General features: G+C 37.8%; 2 protein-coding genes across 6 annotated transcripts in view; one reads left to right on the forward strand and one right to left on the reverse strand.

Annotated features, from left to right (window-relative positions):
- Positions 1–4,486, forward strand: part of APPL1 (adaptor protein, phosphotyrosine interacting with PH domain and leucine zipper 1) — a 41,017-nt gene extending 36,531 nt beyond the window's left edge. For all 3 annotated transcript variants that reach the window (XM_047777405.1, XM_047777413.1, XM_047777423.1), the window contains one exon: positions 836–4,486. In XM_047777405.1, coding sequence (XP_047633361.1) covers positions 836–982 — 147 coding nt within the window. In that variant the 3' untranslated portion in view covers positions 983–4,486. The remainder of the gene's footprint in view (positions 1–835) is intronic.
- ASB14 (ankyrin repeat and SOCS box containing 14) lies at positions 759–22,157 on the reverse strand. 3 transcript variants are annotated; one of them, XM_047777439.1, is made up of 11 exons: positions 22,032–22,157; positions 21,312–21,453; positions 18,173–18,219; positions 17,688–17,819; positions 17,432–17,590; positions 14,359–14,604; positions 11,204–11,375; positions 9,628–10,171; positions 7,571–7,724; positions 6,641–6,841; positions 759–913 (listed from the first exon to the last, which is right to left on the reverse strand). In XM_047777439.1, the coding sequence occupies exons 2-10, from the start codon at positions 21,431–21,433 to the stop codon at positions 6,663–6,665; spliced, it is 1,755 nt and encodes a 584-aa protein (XP_047633395.1). In that variant the 5' UTR covers positions 21,434–21,453; positions 22,032–22,157; the 3' UTR covers positions 759–913; positions 6,641–6,662. The 3 variants fall into 3 exon arrangements, with proteins under 3 accessions (XP_047633395.1, XP_047633403.1, XP_047633413.1); XM_047777447.1 differs by having other exon boundaries at positions 22,018–22,144; XM_047777457.1 differs by lacking the exons at positions 17,432–17,590; positions 17,688–17,819; positions 18,173–18,219.
- Positions 22,158–22,404: the final 247 nt, after the last annotated feature.

The following is a 22,404-nucleotide window of genomic DNA, read 5'->3' on the forward strand; positions in this document are numbered from 1 at the left end:
TTCTGATGTTTACATTATAGTTATATTGATAGGTAGTGTGATTTGCTATTTAGCAAACATACTAGAACTTTCATATTTCCATAATCCAGTGAAGGTTGGAAGGCTGTCTCTGTCAAAGCAGGTCTTTCGAGAGGGATATATATATATATATGTGTGTCAGAAGCATAAACTCATCCTTGCTTTTTTGGTTGATATTTACCCCCCCTCCCCCTTTCAGAATTGGTAGTATACACACACACTAGAGAGGGGAAGGGAGGATGTGGAGTCATTCATTATGAGCCTTTCACAGTAGTTTATAGTGAGAGATAATGATGACCTGAATATTAAGTTGTTGGCCATAAAAATGGAGAAGTGGGGAATGTTGTCTTCCATAGGATTTCTAGAATGGTATCACAATTCACTTAGTGTTGCACTGGTTGTATGTAGCCTTTCTTTCAGTAAGTTGCTGGAATTATGCATATGTATTTATGACATAAGGGTTGAAGTGGCTCTCAAGGATTTTTTTTTTTTTTTGGTCTTTTTGCTATTTCTTGGGCCGCTCCCACGGCATATGGAGGTTCCCAGGCTAGGGGTCGAATCGGAGCTGTAGCCACTGGCCTACGCCAGAGCCACAGCAACACAGGATCCGAGCCACGTCTGCAACCTACACCACAGCTCACGGCAATGCCGGATCATTAACCCACTGAGCAAGCACAGGGACCGAACCCGCAACTTCATGGTTCCTAGTCGGATTCGTTAACCACTGCGCCACGACGGGAACTCCTCAAGGATGTATTTTAACTGCATATGATTGCAAACAGTTAACTTTAAGTTTCTTTTTTGTCTTTTCCACTAGGACTTAGAAGAACAAAGTCGGTTGATAGCTGCTTCCAGTAGACCGAACCAAGCCAGTAGTGAGGGGCAGTTTGTTGTCCTTAGCAGTAGCCAGTCAGAAGAGAGTGATTTGGGAGAAGAAGGAAAGAAGAGAGAGTCAGAAGCATAAACTCATCCTTGCTTTTTTGGTTGATATTTACCCCCCTTGGAATTTATTGACAGTTTCTGTGGTGAAATGGCACAAAGTAACAACAATATTGAAATACCAAGGAGGAGATGAAAGTTCATATTTACTTGTTTAACCTCATTTTTTAAACTGAGATTGACCATGATAACTTAGATTTGCATTGATTTTTTTTCCCTGAAAAATAATATACTATGCAGTAACTTCAAATTCCACATGTCTGAAGGAAACCTGTTCATATCCCTGAGGTAGATTGCTGAGAAATTACAGTTGCTCAAGCCTTTTCTTCCTTCAAATTGTGAACTTACTACCTTGCATTGTAATTGGATATGACCATAAGAAATTGTTTCTTCTGCTTCAGATATTCGTAAATATGCTCCGTCTCTTTCATTAGGAACATTTTGCTGGCAGTGAGGAAGCTTTTGACTGAATAGGTTCAGTATCCTTATACAGAGAATTCTACAGGTTTGCAAATATTTTAACAATATTAAATGTGCAATAGAACTTTTACAGAATAATTAAAACAGATTTTAGATTTATTGTTTCAAATTGTGGCAGGTGGTACTGTTGACTTCAGGGCACTTTCTTGGATTGCTCACATTTCTCTGATGTACCACACTTGATGCCGATGGGAAAGAGGCATAAGTGTCTTCAGCTCAAGATTGATACAGCCCTGGGCATTTTATGATCACATTCTTAGTTCTCAGGTTGGGACTTGAATTATTGCTGCAGAGCAGTAATGGTTAAAATAAGATTTTGGAATTTATTAAAAGGGATTTTTTTTTTTTCAAATACATTTTAGATTAGGACTTAACATGTAAAGATATTGCTATGGGATAAATACATTGTATTTTCTGCTTTGTGTGAAATAATTTTTATTGAAAATCAAGTGACATTTCAAAAGAAGTTCTATAACAGTTGTTTCCCCAGAGTTTAGTTTAAAAATGTAATCTTTTAAATTTCAGGCTAATACCCACAGTATTTTCATAATTCCTTGTTTTTATAAAATACTGATCACCCCTTTATATCCATGAAGGCATATAATATAAGAGAATAGAATAATTTGCACTAATTATTGTAAATACTTGTACTCTTCAAATAAGTAAAGTAAAAGGTCTAATTCCATGAAAGACTGAAAAGAAATCGAGTGCTTGGTATGGGAGAGTCAACCCTTGAAGGATTTTAGCCTGGTGCCGAGGTTAAAAATGACATTTTTCTACTGCCTACTTCTATGTCAAAACTTGATTTTTTTTCTTTACTCATATTTTTAACATTGCTGATAAAAATTATGTTCCTGTGTTTCACATGTAAAAATATATAGACAAGTTAAATATAGTGAATAAAATATTTTACATAGTCATGCATTTAAAATTTTCAAGAGATTAGCCACTAAGACTAAATTTACAAGGGAAAAGCTTTTTGTTTGATACTCAGTTATTTCTTCTTAGCTCTAATTTCAAAATGTCATTTAAGTTCTCACAGTACAGTGTGGCTGTTTCACACTGTATGTACACTGTTTTCTGTAGGAATGGGAAAGATAATTATATATAGGATCATGATTTATTTTTTAGCCGTGTGCCAAATGGGAATAATGATTACTTAATAATCAGTATTTTGAAGCCTTATGTTACCAAAACGTATAGTAAAAAGTGGAAATTTATGGATTACTTTTTGAAAAAAAAGCTTATTTTGTCCTTTAGTAAAGGGAATACTTTAGCATTAGTTTGTGTATCTTTCCTTCTGTAGAAATTGCAATTTCTTCTTTGGTCAGCATTTGTTTAGTCATGGCAGGTCCTGCTTTTAAGATCTTTTTGAGACTTAGTAAGCTTTCTGTTTGAGAAAGCTCTGTTGAGACTCGTAAGTTGTCACCTCACTTAGGTCAGGTGAAACTTGACAGCCACCATGGAAGGAAGATGGTCAGCACTAGGTGGCAGTTTTACTAGGCTGGAGCTTTGCATGGTAGCAAAGTGCTGCCACTGGTGAGCACTCTGGGTCAAAGTGTAGACTAAAGTTGATGCCACTGGCAGACTTAGGGATGCTGGACAGACCTGTAGTCCCTTTTAAGTCATGTCTTGATAGGACTTTCCTCAGTAACACACTCTTGTGTCCATAGGTCAGACCAAAGCACATTCCAGTGCCAAATAGAAGTCATGTGTGGATTTAACAATTTTAGATGATTCAACTTCTGTTCCATTTCTATAGAACTATATGAACTATTCCATTATTGCAGATATTTAAGCATCAGCTTTAATAAACTGTTTGGTTTTTTTTTAATTTTTTTTTTCAAAGAAGACAGCCCATGTATTTCTGCATAATGTTAAAGCTGATCTTTGTCTCTTACCCTTTAAAATTCCTTCAAGCTTTTGGATGTTTTGGTGGTAATTGAATTGGATATGGAGATGATCTTTCTCAATTTCACACTTGTACTTAATGGTTTTAAAATTAACCAAACTGCTTCTTTAAAAGGAAAGAAATTAAGTCTACCTAATTCTGCCAGGCCCTCTTGCTACCTGTGTCAACTGTGCTTTTGTAACTATGGTAATGAAGTCAATAGATAGGAAACCATTCCTTCCCCCTTCTGAAATTGAGAAGACTTGCTAACAGGGACTGAAACTTTAAAAGTCCCCCAAAGCAGCCTACTTTTCGCCATGTTTACAGTGATTACTTTGTATTTGATTTCAAAAGAATTCTCAGATTCCACAATCTAGGGGTGGTAAATTTATGTTCATCTTATGCTTGGGAAAAGGATAGTAGGGTGTGTGTACTGTTCTATTTAACATATAATCATATATTGTAAAGGCATCTGAGTTAGTTTTGAGTTATATAAAGGAACTGCAAGTTTTGAAGATTTGAATCTTCTCATACATGCCGACAGACCCTAAGAGACTTTGTTTTGCAAAACATTCTGCCTGCCAAATTAATGAAACTAACAATGGTTTTGATAACAACCTCCTAGCATTCAAACTGTTCTTTAAATTTTATTCAAACATACTGATTGTAGCAAGCAAGCCTTTGACTTTATCTTAGCAAGTTTTGCTTACTCTTCCCTCTTTCATGAAGTTTTTTTCTTCCACATTAATTAATAATACATAAAAATTTGAAACTGGAACTGTATTATACTTTTAACTAATCTCTTGTGGCTGTACTCATGTAATTTACTTAGGTTAATATGAGAACTGGGGATTAAGTTATAGCTAATGTGCAAAACCACTTTGTATATTTGGTGATTTTGTAATGTAAGTGAATTGGTTAAATCTTATTTCACTGATACTGTTAATCATGCATATACAATTAAAAGTTAAGCTACATTTCCCTTTAGAATTTGATTTATTGGATTTGAAGAACTTGACTTTATGTAATGGTGGTATACATGTGGAGTGGAGAACTTATTTTTCATTTTGTCAGAATAGGTATTCCTGATAAGCCTTCAGGAAATGTGCTGTTAGGAGATTTTTAATGTATAATAAAGACCATGATTTTTGTATAGTCTTTTTTTGTATGAAATATTTGACATATACTCGGAATTTAACTTCTCCAAGTAATTTCAAATGATGCTTAAAAAACAATTGGACTTTTTCTTAATCTGTTATGACAGATTAACCCTAACCTAACCCCACTGCAATTCCATAATAGAGAAAATGGAAAAAAATAAGGTCACATACTGGGAAGTAATATTAATTCACCACTGGTGACTTTTTTTCCTTTTTTTTTTGTCTTTTGTCTTTTTTGTTGTTGTTGTTGCTATTTCTTGGGCCGCTCCTGCGGCATATGGAGGTTCCCAGGCTAGGGGTTGAATCGGAGCTGTAGCCACCGGCCTACGCCAGAGCCACAGCAATGTGGGATCCGAGCCGCGTCTGCAACCTACACCACAGCTCACGGCAACGCCGGATCGTTAACCCACTGAGCAAAGGCAGGGACCGAACCCGCAACCTCATGGTTCCTAGTCGGATTCGTTAACCACTGCGCCACGACGGGAACTCCTTTTTTTCCTTTTTGACATTACAATGTAAACTTCCTATCTTTGGTCCTAATCAAAGAAATTGCTATAATTTAAAGGGCCAGGTTATTGTGTACTACAGCTTAAGTGGCTTGAGCCTGTAGTTTTAATACTAATGCATATTTATCACATGTGCTCTTTTCTTCTATTGACAGTTTCTGATTTAATTTGTTTTGAATTTTATAAAATGTATTTCATCCATTTCAAGGAAGTGGATGAAATTAACTTTATAATTATGAAATTTATGTAGGTGTATGTATATCCTAAATATATCTGTATATTGACATACATATAATCTAGCACTCACTTATAAACAGACACCACAATTTGATTAAAAAATATAAAAACTATTCATGCCAGCTAGTTTTGCAAATTTTTTATGTGAAAACTATTATTAAAAGTAATTTTAGGACTGTGCTCACTGACATAGTCGATATAGCCATGAATCCCTACATCAGAAAGAAATCATATAACTTAAGTTTCCTTAAGAAGGAATATATTGTGCTAAAAAAAGTATGTAAAGACCAAACATATAAATGTCAAGGCTATCACTGATGGCGCCTGTGGTCATCATTCCTATCTCTCTGTTTGTTCTCTCTGGTGATGTGCCATATAATGGTACATAGATGGGCTGAGTGAAAAGGTCTTCTCAGTTTCTTTCCTCACTTCCATATTCAGAAACCTGTACTTAAATGCAGCATAGAATATAAAGAAATAATTTTTTTGTTTTGACTTTTTAGGGCTGCGCCTGTGGCATATGGAGATTCCCAGGCTAGGGGTCAAATTAGAACTGTAGCTGCCAGCTAGCCTACGCCAGAGCCACAGCAACGCCGGATCCTTAACCCACTGAGTGAGGCCAGGGATCGAACCTGTGTCTTCACGGATACTGGTCATATTTGTTTCTGCTAAGCCATGATGGGAACTCCAAAATAAAGTTTTATAACTAACATCCTATAACTGCTTCTTTCAGTGATCCCCTCCTATGTATCCAGTACTGGACTACATGCAATACAGAAGTCATAAACTATCATGCATTTGAAAGCACTTTGTTTCTATTCCAATGATTGCATTAACCAATAAATGGTAATCCTTAGCCATGGTTTTGTGGGATGAAGGAACATGTGTATCCTATTAATGATGAAATTGCAATTGATGGTTCTATTTAAATTAACGGAAATACCTCACCTCAATACTGGACTCTACAAGTAAAACAGACACTAAGCTGGCCCTGAGACTTTTTGTACAAGGACAGCTAATTCCTAGGATCATGTACTAGGGTCCATATTTTATTCAGGGTAATCACTAACTCATTTTATCTATGTACTCCTCTATAAAAAAGGTTACTATTAAGAATTATCTTAAATTATCAGAGGTGGCATTTATTATTTTGACCATACAGGAATTTGGATTCACACATTTAACGTAAATATCAATATAGAGTTAGAACTGATGTATTTTAGTTAATTAAAATTTTTACTGTTTGGGTTTTACTTATTAAACTCCCTTTCAGAATGCTAACCATCTGTTGAGAGCCTGTATTCAAGGTGACTTTTTAAAGAATGTAGACTGTAGTAAGATTTTAGTTGGTAGGTAAAATGAGAAATATAAGTCAATGAAGTCTTTTTAGGTAATTTGCAGAATTATACCTTTTCATCCAGAATAGTTTGGTTACCAGGTTCCTGTGAAAATTCCTTGTTCATAAAGGTCATATTCTTTGTAAAGGATGTATGCTTTTAGACGATTGGGTAATGGAAGAAATGACATGAAGACTGGACAGCGCAGGTGTAAACGTCCCATACATTTCCGGATCTTTAGGCGGCACAAATGTTTCAGGGAGCGAGGGTTTGCTAAAATGAAAGAAACAGAAACATTATCCAAAAGGAAAAAGAATTGCTTCATTTTTTAGGGATTTTTAGCAAATGTATTTTATACTGAACACACCAGGATTTTCATTTGCTGTCACTAAATGGAAAAGTTACTTTGGAAACAGGTTTTCACTTCTCATTGCAAATCTTGTAGATAAGGGTTTTAGAACCACATCAGGATAAGGTCCAAAGACTGGCATCAGTTGCGGGTCTGGCCTGTGAGACCTAAAGCTCTTATATCTACATGTAGTAACGCCCTGTCCTGCTGTTCAGGGTCAGACTAAAAACTAAAGATCACTACCCATGGGGAAATTGGTTGGAAGAAAATTTTGACTTATGCGCTACTGTGAAGGAATGTGATTTGAAGGATCATTTAATACTCTGCACCACCTTATATCTTCGCATTTTCTCATCCCTGTTTTGATTGCTATTTCATAGTTTTTAATTTCTATGACTACGCTCTTCTATAGGATTAGGAGAAAAGATTTACTTACCTATATAATAAATAATTACCTAATAGATTTTATCTATTGGGAAATGGTAATAAGTACAAATTAAGTATAGTTATAGACGTAACATTATTTTAGACAGGAATAGTGTTTTTCTTGGTGTCTTTAGGTCAAGCTTTCAACTGAAGAGAAGAATGTTCTACAAAACAAGAGTTCAGTTAGTATTTTTGGGGAATAATCTTCAAGAAAGAAAGATACTCACTCAAGATAAAGTGAATTTCTGACCATAGCCCCTGTTTTTGGAGCACAGCTTTCAACTTTGAACAGATCCTAACTTGATCAACGTAATCAAGCATCACTCGAACAACCTTTCCAGAGAGATGTTGTAGCCACGACAAAGTTATTACTTCACAGAACTGAGGAAGAAAAATCAGAACTATGAAAGTAAATGAAAAACTTGTTTAGCAAAGTAATCAAAACACTAAACTCAGAGTCAGGAAGCAAGGTCTCAAGTTCATTTATAAGCTAAGGTGTTGAATGAGAAAATTCTTAGCTTACTTTTGGAAAAGTATTTACTAAATTGTCTTCCAAACTTTGTAAAATATAATGAGGGTGTGAAATGGACTGTTAGGTAACATCTGTTATCCTCTTGGGTTGCCTGCATGGCTGTATGGAAGAAAGATTACCTTTCTAGCTTCACTTGCACCTACATGTGGCCACATGACTAAGTTCTAGCCAATGAGGTATCTGGGGAAGTGTGAGCAACTCCCAGGATGCCCGGAAGAGCAAGGCATGTGCCACTTCCTCCTGCCTGCCTTACTGCTGGCTAGAATGTAGATGTGAGTTTCTCCTGTGAATCATAGACGTGTCCAATTTAGAAGGCTGTCTGCTCTGGCCGTTATTCATAGGAGAGGGGAATAAGCCATCTTATTAAAGCCATTCTTATTTTGGGTTTTCTTTCATTCATAACCTATTCCCAAACCTGATGCTTGAAGTTTCTGCCTTTAAATAATTTATATCCTCAGATAAGATGCCCATGTAAGAAGGCAAAAAAATACTATATGAAAAGTTAGGAAATAATACAAGATAATATGCCTAAATGCCAAGTCCTATATTAATCATAACATAAAAGTAATAACACAGTATTAAAACAATGTTTGCCTTTCACTTTTCAGAACTGATTCAAAGTGCTTTTTCCATCAATTTATTTCTATTTTCAGATTTTAATAATATGAATTCAAGTATTTATAAGGCATGTGCTTTGTGCTAAGCACAGATTTGTAAGCTGAGGGAAGTGGTGAACGAGAGCTTACATTCATGTATTTGTGGAGGAAATACAAACAGTAAAATACATAAAAAAGAATTTCAGAAACTGATAAGTGCTATAAAAGAAATGAACAGCATTATAAGAGAATTACTAGGGAATGGAACTGCTTTAGATAAGGTGGACAGGGAAGGACCTCTATGAGGAGGTAACACTTGAAATGAGACTTGAAGGGTGGTAATTATTTGGAAAATTGGAGGAACCTCGAGCTCAAGTTGGGGAAAAGAGAAGTGACCAATTAGGTGGGAATATTGGAGACTGTGGTGTGATGAAAGCCAAGGGGAAAATGTCTCAGAAAGATGGAATGGTTAACTATATTTATTGCGATTCTTTTTTCATCAACAGGTGACCAAATTAAAACCATTAACCAAATGTTAGAGGTAGAGAGTTCCCGTTGTGGCTCAGCAGAAATGAATCTGACTAGCACCCATGAGGATGCAGGTTTGATCTCTGGCCTCTTTCAGTGGGTTAAGGATCCAGAGAAGCTGTGATGTAGGTCGCAGACGTGGCTCAGATCTGGTGTTGCTATGGCTGTGGTGTAGGCTGGCAGCTACAGCTCTGATTTGACCCCTAGCCTGGGAACCTCCATATGCAGCAGGTGTGGCCCTAAAAGACAAAAGACCAAAAAAAAAAAATGCTTGAGGTAGCCAAAAACTTAGGAGTACAGGTATTGGGAACCCAGAAGCATTTTAGCTAGCTAATTCACTTCTTCAAAGAAAAAGCATAACTGGCATATAAGGCTGTTCATTCTTCACAAGTCTGTTCACACATTCCTTCATTTGTGAAACTCCCTAGGTAGAGGTAAATCACTTTCTCCTCTGAACTGTTTCTGTATCTTTTACGTCTTTCTACTATCATGTTTATTTTATCATATGTTTATCATATTAAAATCTTTCCAACCATGAGCTTCTGGAGAGGATGGAATTTTATGTGTTGCTGAGTTCAGGGCCACCAGTAATGACTACAGGGTGATACAGCTGATACTGTGCACTTACCATTGTATCTTTGATAACAGTAGATGTCCAGCCTTCAAAACTATAGAAAGGATGAACTTTGTCTCCATGAGGACAATCAAAGCATCGTTCTGTGTCATAGCCATAATTCAACAGCATCCTGAGCATGACTTCATCTTTCAGAGTATATTGCAGAGCTGACGGGAAATGTAAAGGGTTGACTCTGCAGAAGTAATTGACGTTGGCCCCGTGCCGCAGCAGCAGACTTATCAGCTCATAGTTGCCCATCCTTAGGGCTATCTGGAGGCAGTTAACTGGGTCTTGATTAGGTAGAGCTCCAGCACTCAGAAGTAGCTTAACTGAAGAGAGGTCACCATTTGATACAGCAAAATACAAAGCTGACTTCCTGTGGTCATCATAGTGTTTGCGAATTCGCTGATCTAGCATGAAATTTACATCAAATCCAGCCTGGATGAGAAGTTCCAGGCATTTGGGGTGTGCTCCTGCTGCTGCACAGTGAACTGGACTGATGCCGCTCCGCTTAATGGCAGCAAAATCCGTAACTGGAACCAAAATCTTTAGAGCTCTGAAAAATAATTTCAAAATGCATTTAAAAATAGTTTTGGCTAGGATGCAGGAGGTTCCCATTGTGGCTCAGCAGTAGCGAACCTGAGTAGTATCCATGAGGACTTAGGTTCCATCCCTGGCCCTGCCCACTGGATTAAGGATCCAGCATTGCCATGAGCAATGTGGTATAGGTTGCAGATGTGGCTCAGATCCCAGAATGCTGTGGCTGTGGCATAGGCTGGCAGCTGCACTCCAAATCACCCTAGCCTGGGAACTTCCATATGTCACAGGTGTGGTCCTAAAAAAGACAAAAAAAAAAAAAGATGCAGCATTAGCTTGTTTATGATTATTTTACACCTGTACCGGATGGCAATAGTATCAGGTGGTATTTAGACACCCACAACAATAACAACAACAGAAAGGGATAATCCCTGCATCCCCAAACTCACATCCCAAGTAAAGTTAAATGAAACTAAGTTCTATATATAAAACTCAGAATTATCCCAGTCAGTGAGACCTGGGCTTCCCCCTATTGCTAAAGGACTTGATAATAAACTAGTTTTATGCCTCTTCAGTGGCTACAGAGGATGTGTGACTTTACCACTTTCTAGCTGGTCAAGAGTTTCTCATCTTTAAAAGGGATTTTGGAGTTGTAGGATCAGAGATGAAGAATATAAAGTTCCTAGGAGTTCCCATTGTGGCTCAGTGGGTTGAGGACCCAACATCCTCTCTGTGAGGATGGGGGTTAAATCCCTGGCCTCACTCAGTGGGTTAGGGATCTGGCATTGCCACAAGCTGTGTTCTAGGTTGCAGATCTGGCTTAGTATCTGGGGTTGCCATGGCAATGGCGTAGGCCCGCAGCTGCTGCTCTGATTTGACACCTAGCCCAGGAAGCCATAGGTATGGCTGTAAAAATAAAATAATATATATTTTAATTAAAAAAACCAATAATCATAAGCATATATTTATATGCATATATATATTCCCAGAAACTGCTCCAAAAAATTCCCATAGTTATTACTAATATTTGCAGTAATGTAGTTGAACTTACAACAAGTGGCCTCTGTCAGCTGCCACGTGAATGGGCAGGTGGCCTGAATTCTTAGGGATGTTGGCATCGGCTCCATATTCTAGCAAGAGAGCCACAGAGTCTGGATTTCCTCCACTAGCAGCTTCAAGTAGGATGGAAGAAGAATCAGAGGCCTGACCAAGAGCATTAGCTCCTAAGAGGAAAAAAGGTCATGTTATTTAAAAAGTCTTTTCCACTATACATAGTGTCTAAGCATTCTTAAAAGTATACCACTACGACCAAAACACAACTACTGAGCAGCTACTCTAGCAAAGCACTAAGAATCAAAGAAATTAAATGCACTTGGAAAAAAAAATGGTATAAGCAGTCTCTAAGTTATAAGTAGGTTGGCTTTCAGAGTAATTTTATGAGTTATTTGTCCAGAACTTAAAAATTCTATAAGAAATAATTTTATAGAAGGTGGTTTTATTTCCAGACCAGTGTACAAAGGCTCGCTTACCTCATAACACACCATAAGTTAGTACTAGCAATCCTGTTGAGCTAGGTAAACAGGCTATCTAATCAAGATCTTATGGTGGAACAGGGTATTTGTTCTGCTTAAACTTGTTCTTAGGGGACTGTTCATATTAAGAGACAGTAGCTGTTTTTAGTTGAATTTGGGGTCTGCTGATAGTTAAAAGGATATATTGTAGTACCCTGTATGGGAAGTGCTATTGAGTGGTACGGATAATAAGAGTATAGATACAGCTGTCTTTAGAAGATCTCAGGGCTGGGGTTGTAGCGGGGCTGGGAGGTGAAGGAAGGAGAAAGGGTCAGTTGCGGAAGACCTCTCAGTAAAATGCGCTTCAAAGAAAGAGTAGCATTTGAATAGACAAAAGGAAAGGAGGACATTCTGGGCACATTCACTGCTCATATTAATAAGATATTGTGACTTTAATTAAGTTCAGACTCCTTAGTCATCAGAATGTAATGGCTGTCCCAGAACCCTATTCCTAGAGTGCATCAAGAAATGTCTAGGAGTTCCCATTGTAGCACAGCAGAAACAAATCTGACTAGGAACCATGAGGTTGTGGATTCAGTCCCTGGCCTTGCTCAGTGGGTTAAGGATCCAGTGTTGCTGTGAGCTGTAGTAAAGATCGCAGACATGGCTCAGACCTGGTGTGGCTGTGGCTGTGGCATAGCCTGGCAGCTGTAGCTCTGATTTGACCCCCTAGCCTGGGAACCTCCATGTGCCGCGGGTGCGGCCCTAAAAAGCAAAAAGAAAAAAAGAAATGTCTAATAATGGAGTTCCTGCTGCTCTGGTACAGTAGGTTAAGGATCTGGCGTTGCTGCAGCTGTATGTAGGTCACAGCTGTGACTTGGATTCGATCCCTGGCCTGGAAACGTCCATATGCCACGGATGTTACCAACTCCCCACCCCCACAATGCTCACTATGAGCTGGTTCCTCTATGTACATAATAATTTCTAAACCTCCCCACAACCATAAAAAGTAGATGCTAATTTACTTTTAATTTAATTTACTCTCAATTTAAAGAGGAGAAACTGAGCTCCAATGAGATTAAAGGACTTCACCAGAGATGCACAGCTAGTAAGCAAGGTCAGCATTTGTGTACACGTGGGCCAGACGAGGGCCTGTTTCTATGATGCCATGTTGCCACCCCAGCAATGCAGGGCGGTAAAGTAGTATAATTTGGGATGAGATAGATGTGGATTCAAAGCTTGGCTCTGCTATGTCATAGCTATGCCATTTTGTGCAAATTACTCTATAAGAGGCTTTTCTAAGGGAAATGCTCTCTCACTGACTTCACTGATGTCAACCAATACTGGTTTCTTTGAAAGGTTAAGGATTTAATTAATTAATTAATTAATTAAATTTTTTTTTGGTCTTTTTGCGTTTTTCTTGGGCTTTAGTAAATCTTGGTAAAGATTTGCTTCTTTGAAGAAAAATGCTTTAGATATTACACTGCTTCATCTAACAGTATCATCAATGAGGATCTCCTCAAAACAGTAAATACCAAAGTTCTCTGAGCCAGTTAAATCAGGATCTAAGCATTGGTGGCAGGGGAGGGCATGTGTCAAGGCAAGTCCTGCTACTTGTACCATCCCTGAAGGATAAAATGAGGATAATGCCTATCTCACAGAGTTTTTAGAAGATTATTTGAGGCAATATAAGTAGCTTAAGGCCTGGTGCTTAAAAATTATTCAGTAAAAATAAGTTGCCTTCCCTTTCTCCCAGAGTTTTGGTTATTAAGAAGAAATCACAAAGAACTTCCTAACTTAATTCATCTGGTAACAGATTGGACGCCTCAAAACTTGGTATAAGCAGAGACAACATGTAAGGGATGTTGTGGAGTCTTTCTGTAAATCCAGGAAAAGACAACATTTAAAAGTTTAATAAAGGAGTTCCTGTCGTGGCACAGTGGAAACAAATTTGACTAGGAACCATGAGGTTGCAGGATCAATCCCTGGCCTCACTCAGTGGGTTAAGGATCAGGCATTGCTCTGAGCTGTGGTGTAGGTCACAGATGCGGGTTGGATCCTGCGTTGCTGTGGCTGTGGCGTAGGCTGGTAGCTGTAGCTCTGATTTGACCCCCTAGCCTGGGAACCTTCATATGCCGCAACTGTGGCCCTAAAAAGCAAAAAAAAAAAAAAAGTTAAATAAAAAACAATCATCCTCAGAGTTTCATCCATGAGAATGTGGGTTCAATCCCTGGCCTCACTCAATGGGTTAAGGAACTGGCATTGCCATGAGCTATGGTATAGGTCACAGATGCGGCTGAGATCTGGCATTGCAGTGGCTGTGGCACAGGCCATTGGCTGTGGCTCCAATTCAACCCCTATCCTGGGAAATTACATATGCTGAAGGTGTGGCCCGAAAATGAAAGACAAAAAGCAAACAAAAATAACCATCCTCTTAGCATGGTCAGGGAACATTAAGGAAAAGAGTAACCTGCATTCTAGTACTTTTAGGGAAATTACTTCATACCAAATAAGAAATATTTAATCCCTATTTTAGGCTTTTCAGTAGTTAATATTAAAACATACTTTAATAAAATATTAAATCAGGCTTAAGTGAAATTTACTTTCTATGATTTTGAAGCTCTCCATAAAGAAGAAAATGCTTAGGTCTCATAACGCTTTAGCAATGTGCTAAGACGGAACAGAAAACTCTTGCCTTTCTGCAGTAATAGTTCCATGATTTCAGTGTGTCCATTCTGAGCAGCAAGAGCAAGAGGAGTGAATCCGTAGGAGCTCTGAGGGTCAGGGTGTGCCCCAGAAAGCAGCAGGAGCCTTACTATGTCCCGCCTGCCCAGTTTGGCTGCTTCATGGAGAGCTGTCCTCTCGTTGGTACACCTCAGATTGACATCTGCGCCATGGCTGATCAGCAAAGAGGCCATTTGGTAGGAGTCCTGTAGAACAGCTGGGAAATTAGAAATGAGGTAGGCATTACGTTTAATAGGAAATGAAGGCCAGAGTATCACATCAGCTAGTTTCCCTCAGGCTTCTTAAGGAGCTCTTTCTACCTATTCCTCATGTGCCAGCACTTTGTGTTTAGGAAACAGATTGTAAAATGAGGCATATATCATATAATATTAATAGTGTTTTACATCAATAGGCTATTTGCTTCTCTGTAAGCCATGACAAACTATTCATTGTCTACTGGCTGCTTGTGTTTATGCATATAAACATAAAATTTCCACTTGTTATCTTTATGTTCTCAAGGAAATGGGAACTTAAGTACCTAGTACAGTCCTAGAAATGTTTGTAGCTACTTTAAATGAAGAAAAGCAAAAGCAGCAATAATTAGGAAATTATTTTTAGCCTCACATTTTGTTAATCAAAATTCTCTAACTGCCTTTTCTGCATTTATTCTGTTAATTTATTTTTTATTCACATTGGATGATAATCTTTAGTCCTTCAAGATTCTATAACACCTGAATATATTCATCTCCCTATCCGTTTGCTGATTGTTGACATCGATTGTGTTTGAGGAATCTTGCTAAATGTCAGATACTGACTCAGTATTAATTCTGCTCATAGCTGTCCATAATGTGCCATATGAAGTGTTATAACTGCTCTAAGATTGGAAATATAGAGTGCTAAGGGTGCTGGGTCTTTTAAACTCATTGAACTGGCCCCTAGTGTCCCCTTTCATCCTGGAAACACATGTCCTTTGTTTTAGGAAGTAATTTTGCTTGAATTGTTTCATTGATGATATATACTGCCTCTATCTTGTCTATTCTCTTCCTAGCATTCTTTTTATTCACGTTGTTCCTTTCTAATCATCATCCTAATTCTTTTAATTCTTTTTTCTATTTCATTTCTTATCTTTTCCTGGAAGATTTTCTAAATTCGTCTCCCATCATTTAAAAAAAATTTCTGCCATTATATTTTTAACTGTCAAGAGTATTCTTTGTTTTGCTTTTGTTTTTCATTTTTTTTGGTAATATCTTGTTATTTCATTTATTTTAATTAATTTCCCAGAGGAAATTAATAATAATTTCTCCCTACATTTTATTTTCCCTAATTAATCTTTTTTCTCCAATTTGCTTATCTCTGTTGAAGACTTTCCTCAGATAGTCCTTGGATATCTGCTCATGATTAAGAGTTGGGGACCAGGAGTTCCCGTTGTGGCACAGTGGAAACGAATCTGACTAGGAACCATGAGGTTGCGGGTTCAATCCCTGGCCATGCTCAGTGGGTTAAGGATCCAGCGTTGCTGTGAGCTGTGGTGTAGGTTGAAGATGCGGCTTGGATCTGGCGTTGCTGTGGCTCTGGCATAGGCTGGCAGCAATAGCTCCAATTTAGACACCTATCCTGGGAACCTCCATATGCCACAGGTGTGGGACTAAAAAGACAAAAAAAAAAAAAAAAAAAAGACAAAAAAAAAAGAGTTGGGGGCCAAAAAGCTGACTGAAAGTTCTAACCATCGACTGTGGTCTTAACTGTAGGTTACTTTATCTGGACCATTTGTTAGGGAACCCCATAAATTCATTAAATTTTAATACTTTCCTCTTGAACTGATCAAACTCTCCAGAATTCTTGGAGGGTGAAGTTCTGGCTACTAGCTTTCTAGAATTTGGTGGAGGATGAGGGCTAAGAAATCTCAGCCTGTGTTTGCTTAATTCCCCTAGTGTTTTCAATCCAGAACACTTGCCCTAGCCTAATAACCCCTAGTCCAGAGAGCCTCTGCTTACACTATTCAGAGAATAAACATCTGGAATTCTGCTGGGATGGGAGAAGAGTCTGTCCCAGTAGGGTGGATTGGGAGAAAATAAAATATCTGACTGCTTGTTTCTGAAGCGTTTCAACCACTCATCCTGTTTTAGCTGCCCATCCTTCATCCATGCTCCATGAGGTAACTACATCCAATGATTTCAAGGCCTTTTGATGTAACTGTGCTGGTTTCTGGCTTTCCCCACTCCAATTTAAGATTTGGCTTAAATCTTAAATTTAAGGGATAAGACACAAAAGAATGGGGAGAATAGGAGAAGAAACAACACTAACATGATTTTTTTAAAACTAGAAAAGCAAGTGGATGAGTAGTAAAACGACCCTAGTCTTATCCCTTTAAAACACTGAATGAACTGTAATTCTCCTGGAACCTCAGGAAGGAGCAAAATTAGTTATTTGTATTTAATCTGCCATCTTTACTTGGCCATTGGCTGCTTTTTTCTACTCTGCTCCCCTCCTGTATTTCTTATACAAAAATTAACTGGTTCAGTTGAAGTACTGTGCAAAACGATCAGCTCCAAATTGGACAGAGATTTTGCCTCAGACCACCTCATAGGCCAGCCTATATAAAGCTTCTTGAGAGTCAGGTACCCATGTGTGGTCAGTTGGGACCAGAGTGACAGGGTTGTAACTATGCACAAAAAAACTGCCTTTGAGGGAGTTCCCGTCGTGGCGCAGTGGTTAACGTATCCAACTAGGAACCAAGAGGTTGCGGGTTTGATCCCTGCCCTTGCTCAGTGGGTTAAGGATCCAGCGTTGCCATGAGCTGTGGTGTAGGTTGCAGACATGGCTCGGATCCTGCGTTGCTGTGGCTCTGGCATAGGCTGGCAGCTACAGCTCCGATTAGACCCCTAGCCTGGGAACCTCCATATGCCGCGGGAGCGGCCCAAGAAATGGCAAAAAGACAAACAAAAACAAAAACAAAACAAAACAAAAAAACCTGCCTTTGAAACCTGTGGACCTGGAGGAGACTAAGAACCACAGACTTCTCTGGAGCCAAAGTGTTCATTTACCTGTAAGAAGAGGAGAATTGCCTTCGAAATTCTTGGCATTTGGATTGCAGCCATTGAGAAGAAGAAAACTGACATTTTCTAAGAGGCAATTGCTGACAGCCAAAAAAAGTGGTGTTTCACCATTGTGGGTGGTTTGCTCCCACACACTGGGTTTTGAGGCTGAAATAAATTTATTAGACCACACAGATTAAGATATAGAAATAAATTTTAAATTTCTTTCTCAGAAGCATCACAAAGAGGCATATACAGAGTTTACCTTTCAGGGTTATTTCCAAAATGTTCTTATTTAATTGCACTGCAGCCTTATGCAGAGGAAGCCAACCTATCTCATCTGCCTCATCAAAAGCAGAATGATACTTGGTCAAGTGTGACAATACATCTTCCTTACCTATTAACAGGTCAAATGAGAACATATTCACATTTGGTACACATACAAGGCAGCCCATACTGCTCCTAAATTCTGCCATTAAAGTTAATGCATGAGACAACAGAATTCTAGCACCACCTTTTATGAAAGACAAATTTAAAGGGCACAGGACAAACGATCAGTGAGGTCTTTCATCTAGCATTCCATTCTACTTGGGCCACACCAGACTCTTGGCAATCAGATATGGACCCCACTGTTCATCATCTGGGAGATCCTGCTCCTAAGGCTTTCTGAACTTAGAGGAGAAATGCTGCCAGTTGTTACCTCCATATCTCATCACAAGTTGAAGGGGATAGAATAGAAAGGGTACTTAACTGTCTCTATTGCTTCAATTATCTTCTTATAGTCAGTGCTTAAAAAGCTGCAGGGAAAAAAAAGTATGTAATTCCAAAACTGAGGAAAAAAACTAAGGCATTTGATATAAAACAAAGGCAACAGCAGTTAACCAGGAATGAACTCATATGAGGCAATGACTGAGGCATAATAGAAAGACTAGTGTGGCCCTAGAGAGGAATTCCAGGCAAACTCCTCTCCCATGTCTACTTTCCCTCATCCGACTGTTACACTTTTCAGGGTGGAAGTGTGTGAGAGCCTGAATCACAGTAAGCCCTAAATCAATGTTTGCTGCATTGGGAAGTTACTTTGTGGTGAAGCGGGTTAAGAATCCAGCGTTGCTGCAGCTGTGGCATGGGTCGCAACTGCAGTGTGGGTTCTATCCCTGGCCTAGAAACTTTCACATGCTGTGGGAATGTGAAAAAAATAAATAAATAAATAAAACCTGCATAGGACTGAAATGTCACATTATTACTTGGTAAAATTTAATGGCCACTCTATAATGTCAATGACTCTAGCAAAAATTATTATTAAAAATTAGCAAATAATCTTGGTGTAAATTTTAAAAAATATTCATGGCCGGAATCAGAGCTTAGAAAATATTATCAATGCATTTTTTGGCCACTCCATAGCATATGGAGTTCCCAGGACAGGGATCAAATCTGATTTGCATTTGTTACCTATGTGGCAGCTGTGGCAAAGCTGGATCCTTTACTGGGCTGGGGATCAAACAAGCATCCTTGTGCTGCAGAGATGCCAGTGATCCTGTTGTGCCATAGCAAGCATTCCAGTAGTTTTTTTTTTTAAGTAATATTTTAATTAAAATATTTAAAGTTTTTTTGGGATTGAATCTGAGCTGCATCTACCATCTAAGCTGCAACTGTAGCAATGCTAGATCTTTTTAACATACTGCATTGGCTGGGGATCGAATCCACACCTCTACAGTAACCTGAGCTACTGTAGTCAGCTTTTTAACCCACTACACCACTGTGGGAACTCCAAAATATTTAAAGCTTTAAAGCTCAACTTATGAATCCTATATTATTTTTAAATCTAGTAAATAAGGATTGTCACCTTCCCATTTTCTTTGATAACTCAATGATCCCAGCTGGAAGAGAATAAATTCCCTTAGACAATATGACTTATATTTGATCAATAAAATTCTCTTAAACATTTAAAATGTACTGACAGATTTAGTACTGTATTAGTTTTCTAGGGCTGCTGTGTGAAATCACTACACACTTTGTGACTTAAAATAACACAGATTTATTATAGTTCTGCAGTTGAGAAATATAAAGTGGGTGTCACCAAGCCAAAATCTCATTGCGTTCCTTCTGGAGGCTGTAGGGGAGAATCCACTCCTTTGCCTTTTCCAGCTTCTACAGGTCACCCATGTTTTTTGTCTCATTGACCCCTTCCTCCATCCTCGGAGCCAGCAAGTTGGGCCATGTTCTTCTACTCTGCCATTTCTCATGTTCTCTCTCTTCTGCCTCCTCTACTTTAAAAGACCCTTGGACTCACCTGGATAATCCAGGATGATCTCCCTATCTTAACCTCAACTGATTAGCAAACTTAATTCCATCTGCAGCCTTAATTTTCCATTGCCATGTAAGGTTACATAGTCACAGGTTCTGGGGGTTAAGACTTGGACATCTTCTGGTGAGGGGAATGTACTTCTTGTTTCAAGTATTTTCTAGTTTCCTCATTCCTTCAAGTGCCTGATCAAATCAGCAAAACTTTTTAAGTATCACACAATTCTCTCAAGTCTAATAACTAAGATTTATAACTGCAGTCAATTTTAATTTCTTTGGAACATTTTAATATCCTTTTTAAAATTTTTTTTTATTTTTTATTTATTTATTTTTTTAATTTTCCCACTGTACAGCAAGGGGGTCAGGTTATCCTTACATGTATACATTACAATTACATTTTTCCCCCCGCCTTTCCATTTTAATATTCTTAATCAAAATCTCTTATGCCTTTCAACCTAAATCTTGACTTTAAAGTCAATTACTCAATGAACTTAAATTTTTTCATTGACAAGGTATTCAACAAGATATTCAATGAGCTCAATTTCTTTACAAAATTTTAACTATTTAAAGATTATTCTTAAATTTAATGCAACAGTATAGGAATAGCATGGTAAAGAATACAGATTCTGCAGTCAGCTGCCTGGCTCTTCATTTATTAGCTCTGTAAGTTACTTATAGCTAGGGTAAGTCACTTAATTTTTCTATGCCTCAGTCTCCTCACCTCTAAATGGGGTCAGTAATAGTACCTACCACATGGGGAGGTAATGAGAAACAGAATTTAAATGAATTAATATTTACGAAATGCTTAAAATAGTGTGCATATAGAGATCACTCCATGAGTTGGTTACTTAAAAAAAAAGTACTGTAGATTTGATATACTTTAACATCTCTACATTTAATTATAACATCTCTTGGCATTAAAACGCATTTATCCCATTTTACCTCCAGGAGGCAAACAGAATCCAAGCAAAAACAATAGTAACTGCTCAGGGACTTGAAGTTGCTGATCAGCCAGAGAGAATCTGACTAGGTGTGCTTGGCTGTGGACAGCCCATATCCAGGGTGATTCTCTTACACTGCTGAGGGATCTACGGGGTCCTTTTCTAGTGTGGTCACACCAGAACTCTGAATCCACATCCTTCAGAAATGGTTAGTCTCTTCTGGGTTTATATTTACATAATTGCTCCTTTTGATTTGAGTAGATTAAAGACTTTACCTTACCCACCCCACTAAGGTAGAAGATAACTTTCTATGTGTCTTGATTACATTTATGCATTTATTAGCTCCCCAAGGACAAGAGGCATTAGAGTTCTGTAGCCCTTCCTATCCTCATGTATTTCTTCTGATTTCTAGTCTTCATCTCCTCACGCATATTTGCTATTAATATGGTTTCTTTACTGCCTAATTGAATTCTAAATTATTTCCAAATTTCTCCTATCTGGTCAGGTATAGAGTCTCATAGATACTTAAATGACAGTTCCTTGGATTCTGACCTTCTCTTTCATTTTTGTTACCACACTAGATTCATGCTTATGACAAGTCTCAACTGTTGAATATTTATTCTACATTGGCAGTGAGATACCATTACCTCTCATCCTCAGGTGACTGCTGTGTAGTTCCTGGCTTGTGATTATCCTGTAAACTCTGTTGAATGATGAACTGGGTGTCAAAGTCATCATCTATGTCGTCATCACTGGTGTAATTATCCATGTGAAATGCAGATAGATTTTCTTTAAAGTCAAAATGAATTAAAAATATTTTTCCAGTTATGAAAAGTTATCAACTGCTTAAAATTATAAATGAAATTCAGAAAACTAAAATGTTAATAGGATTGATAAATAATACAAAATTTAGAAAACAAAATTTTCATTAAATTTTTTTCAAAAACCCTAAACAGTTTCCTGAACTGCCACAAATTCAACATAAATTAGATGTTTCCATGAGTAGCCATTTACTTAAAGCTTATTCAGGAAACACAACCTTTCATATAAAACTTAGGTCAGTGCCATTGTAACTATGAAAATGTTTGTATTGATCTGTTTTAAACTTGGCTCAGTGATTGTAGCATTCACTCAAAAGAATGTCTTTCCTACACAGTGGGCATTATGCTGAAAATAACATTTTATTTAGTTAGTAAACACTAAAAATAAACAAGTTATAGGAATAAATGTACTTGCATAATATAGCATGTAACAGGAATAGTTCAGTGAAGGCAATATATATCTTATTAGGCAATAGTTCAACAGTTTTAAAAGAACATTTCAGTTTTAAATAGAATAGGTTTTATCACATACCAAAGATTTTTTACCTTTTGTAATATCCTTTAGGACAGCAACTGAAGTTTTCACTGTTAAGGATTAGCACATCAGAATTTTCATTTATATTTAGGATCTCCACTCCCCTGTAGTGACCATTCCATTAATAGCTTTACTATAAATACTTGATCATAAGACAGTCTGGCACATTCTCCTTGTTTTTTATATGTCGTTTAGCTCTGTTTGGAAACATGATCTCTCTTCTTCACTTCTATATTCATCAAATTTAAAGATTAAACATTTTACTCCTGGAATAAAATGCTTTTGCAAGGGGTTGGTGAGGTGAAGTAAATTCATTTTCTTAGGACTCATGCATATAGCCACTGCAAACTAGAATCAATTTTCCATTTAAGAGAGGCCAAACAT

Source organism: Phacochoerus africanus, chromosome 1, assembly GCF_016906955.1.
Source record: "Phacochoerus africanus isolate WHEZ1 chromosome 1, ROS_Pafr_v1, whole genome shotgun sequence".
NCBI lineage: Eukaryota > Metazoa > Chordata > Mammalia > Artiodactyla > Suidae > Phacochoerus > Phacochoerus africanus.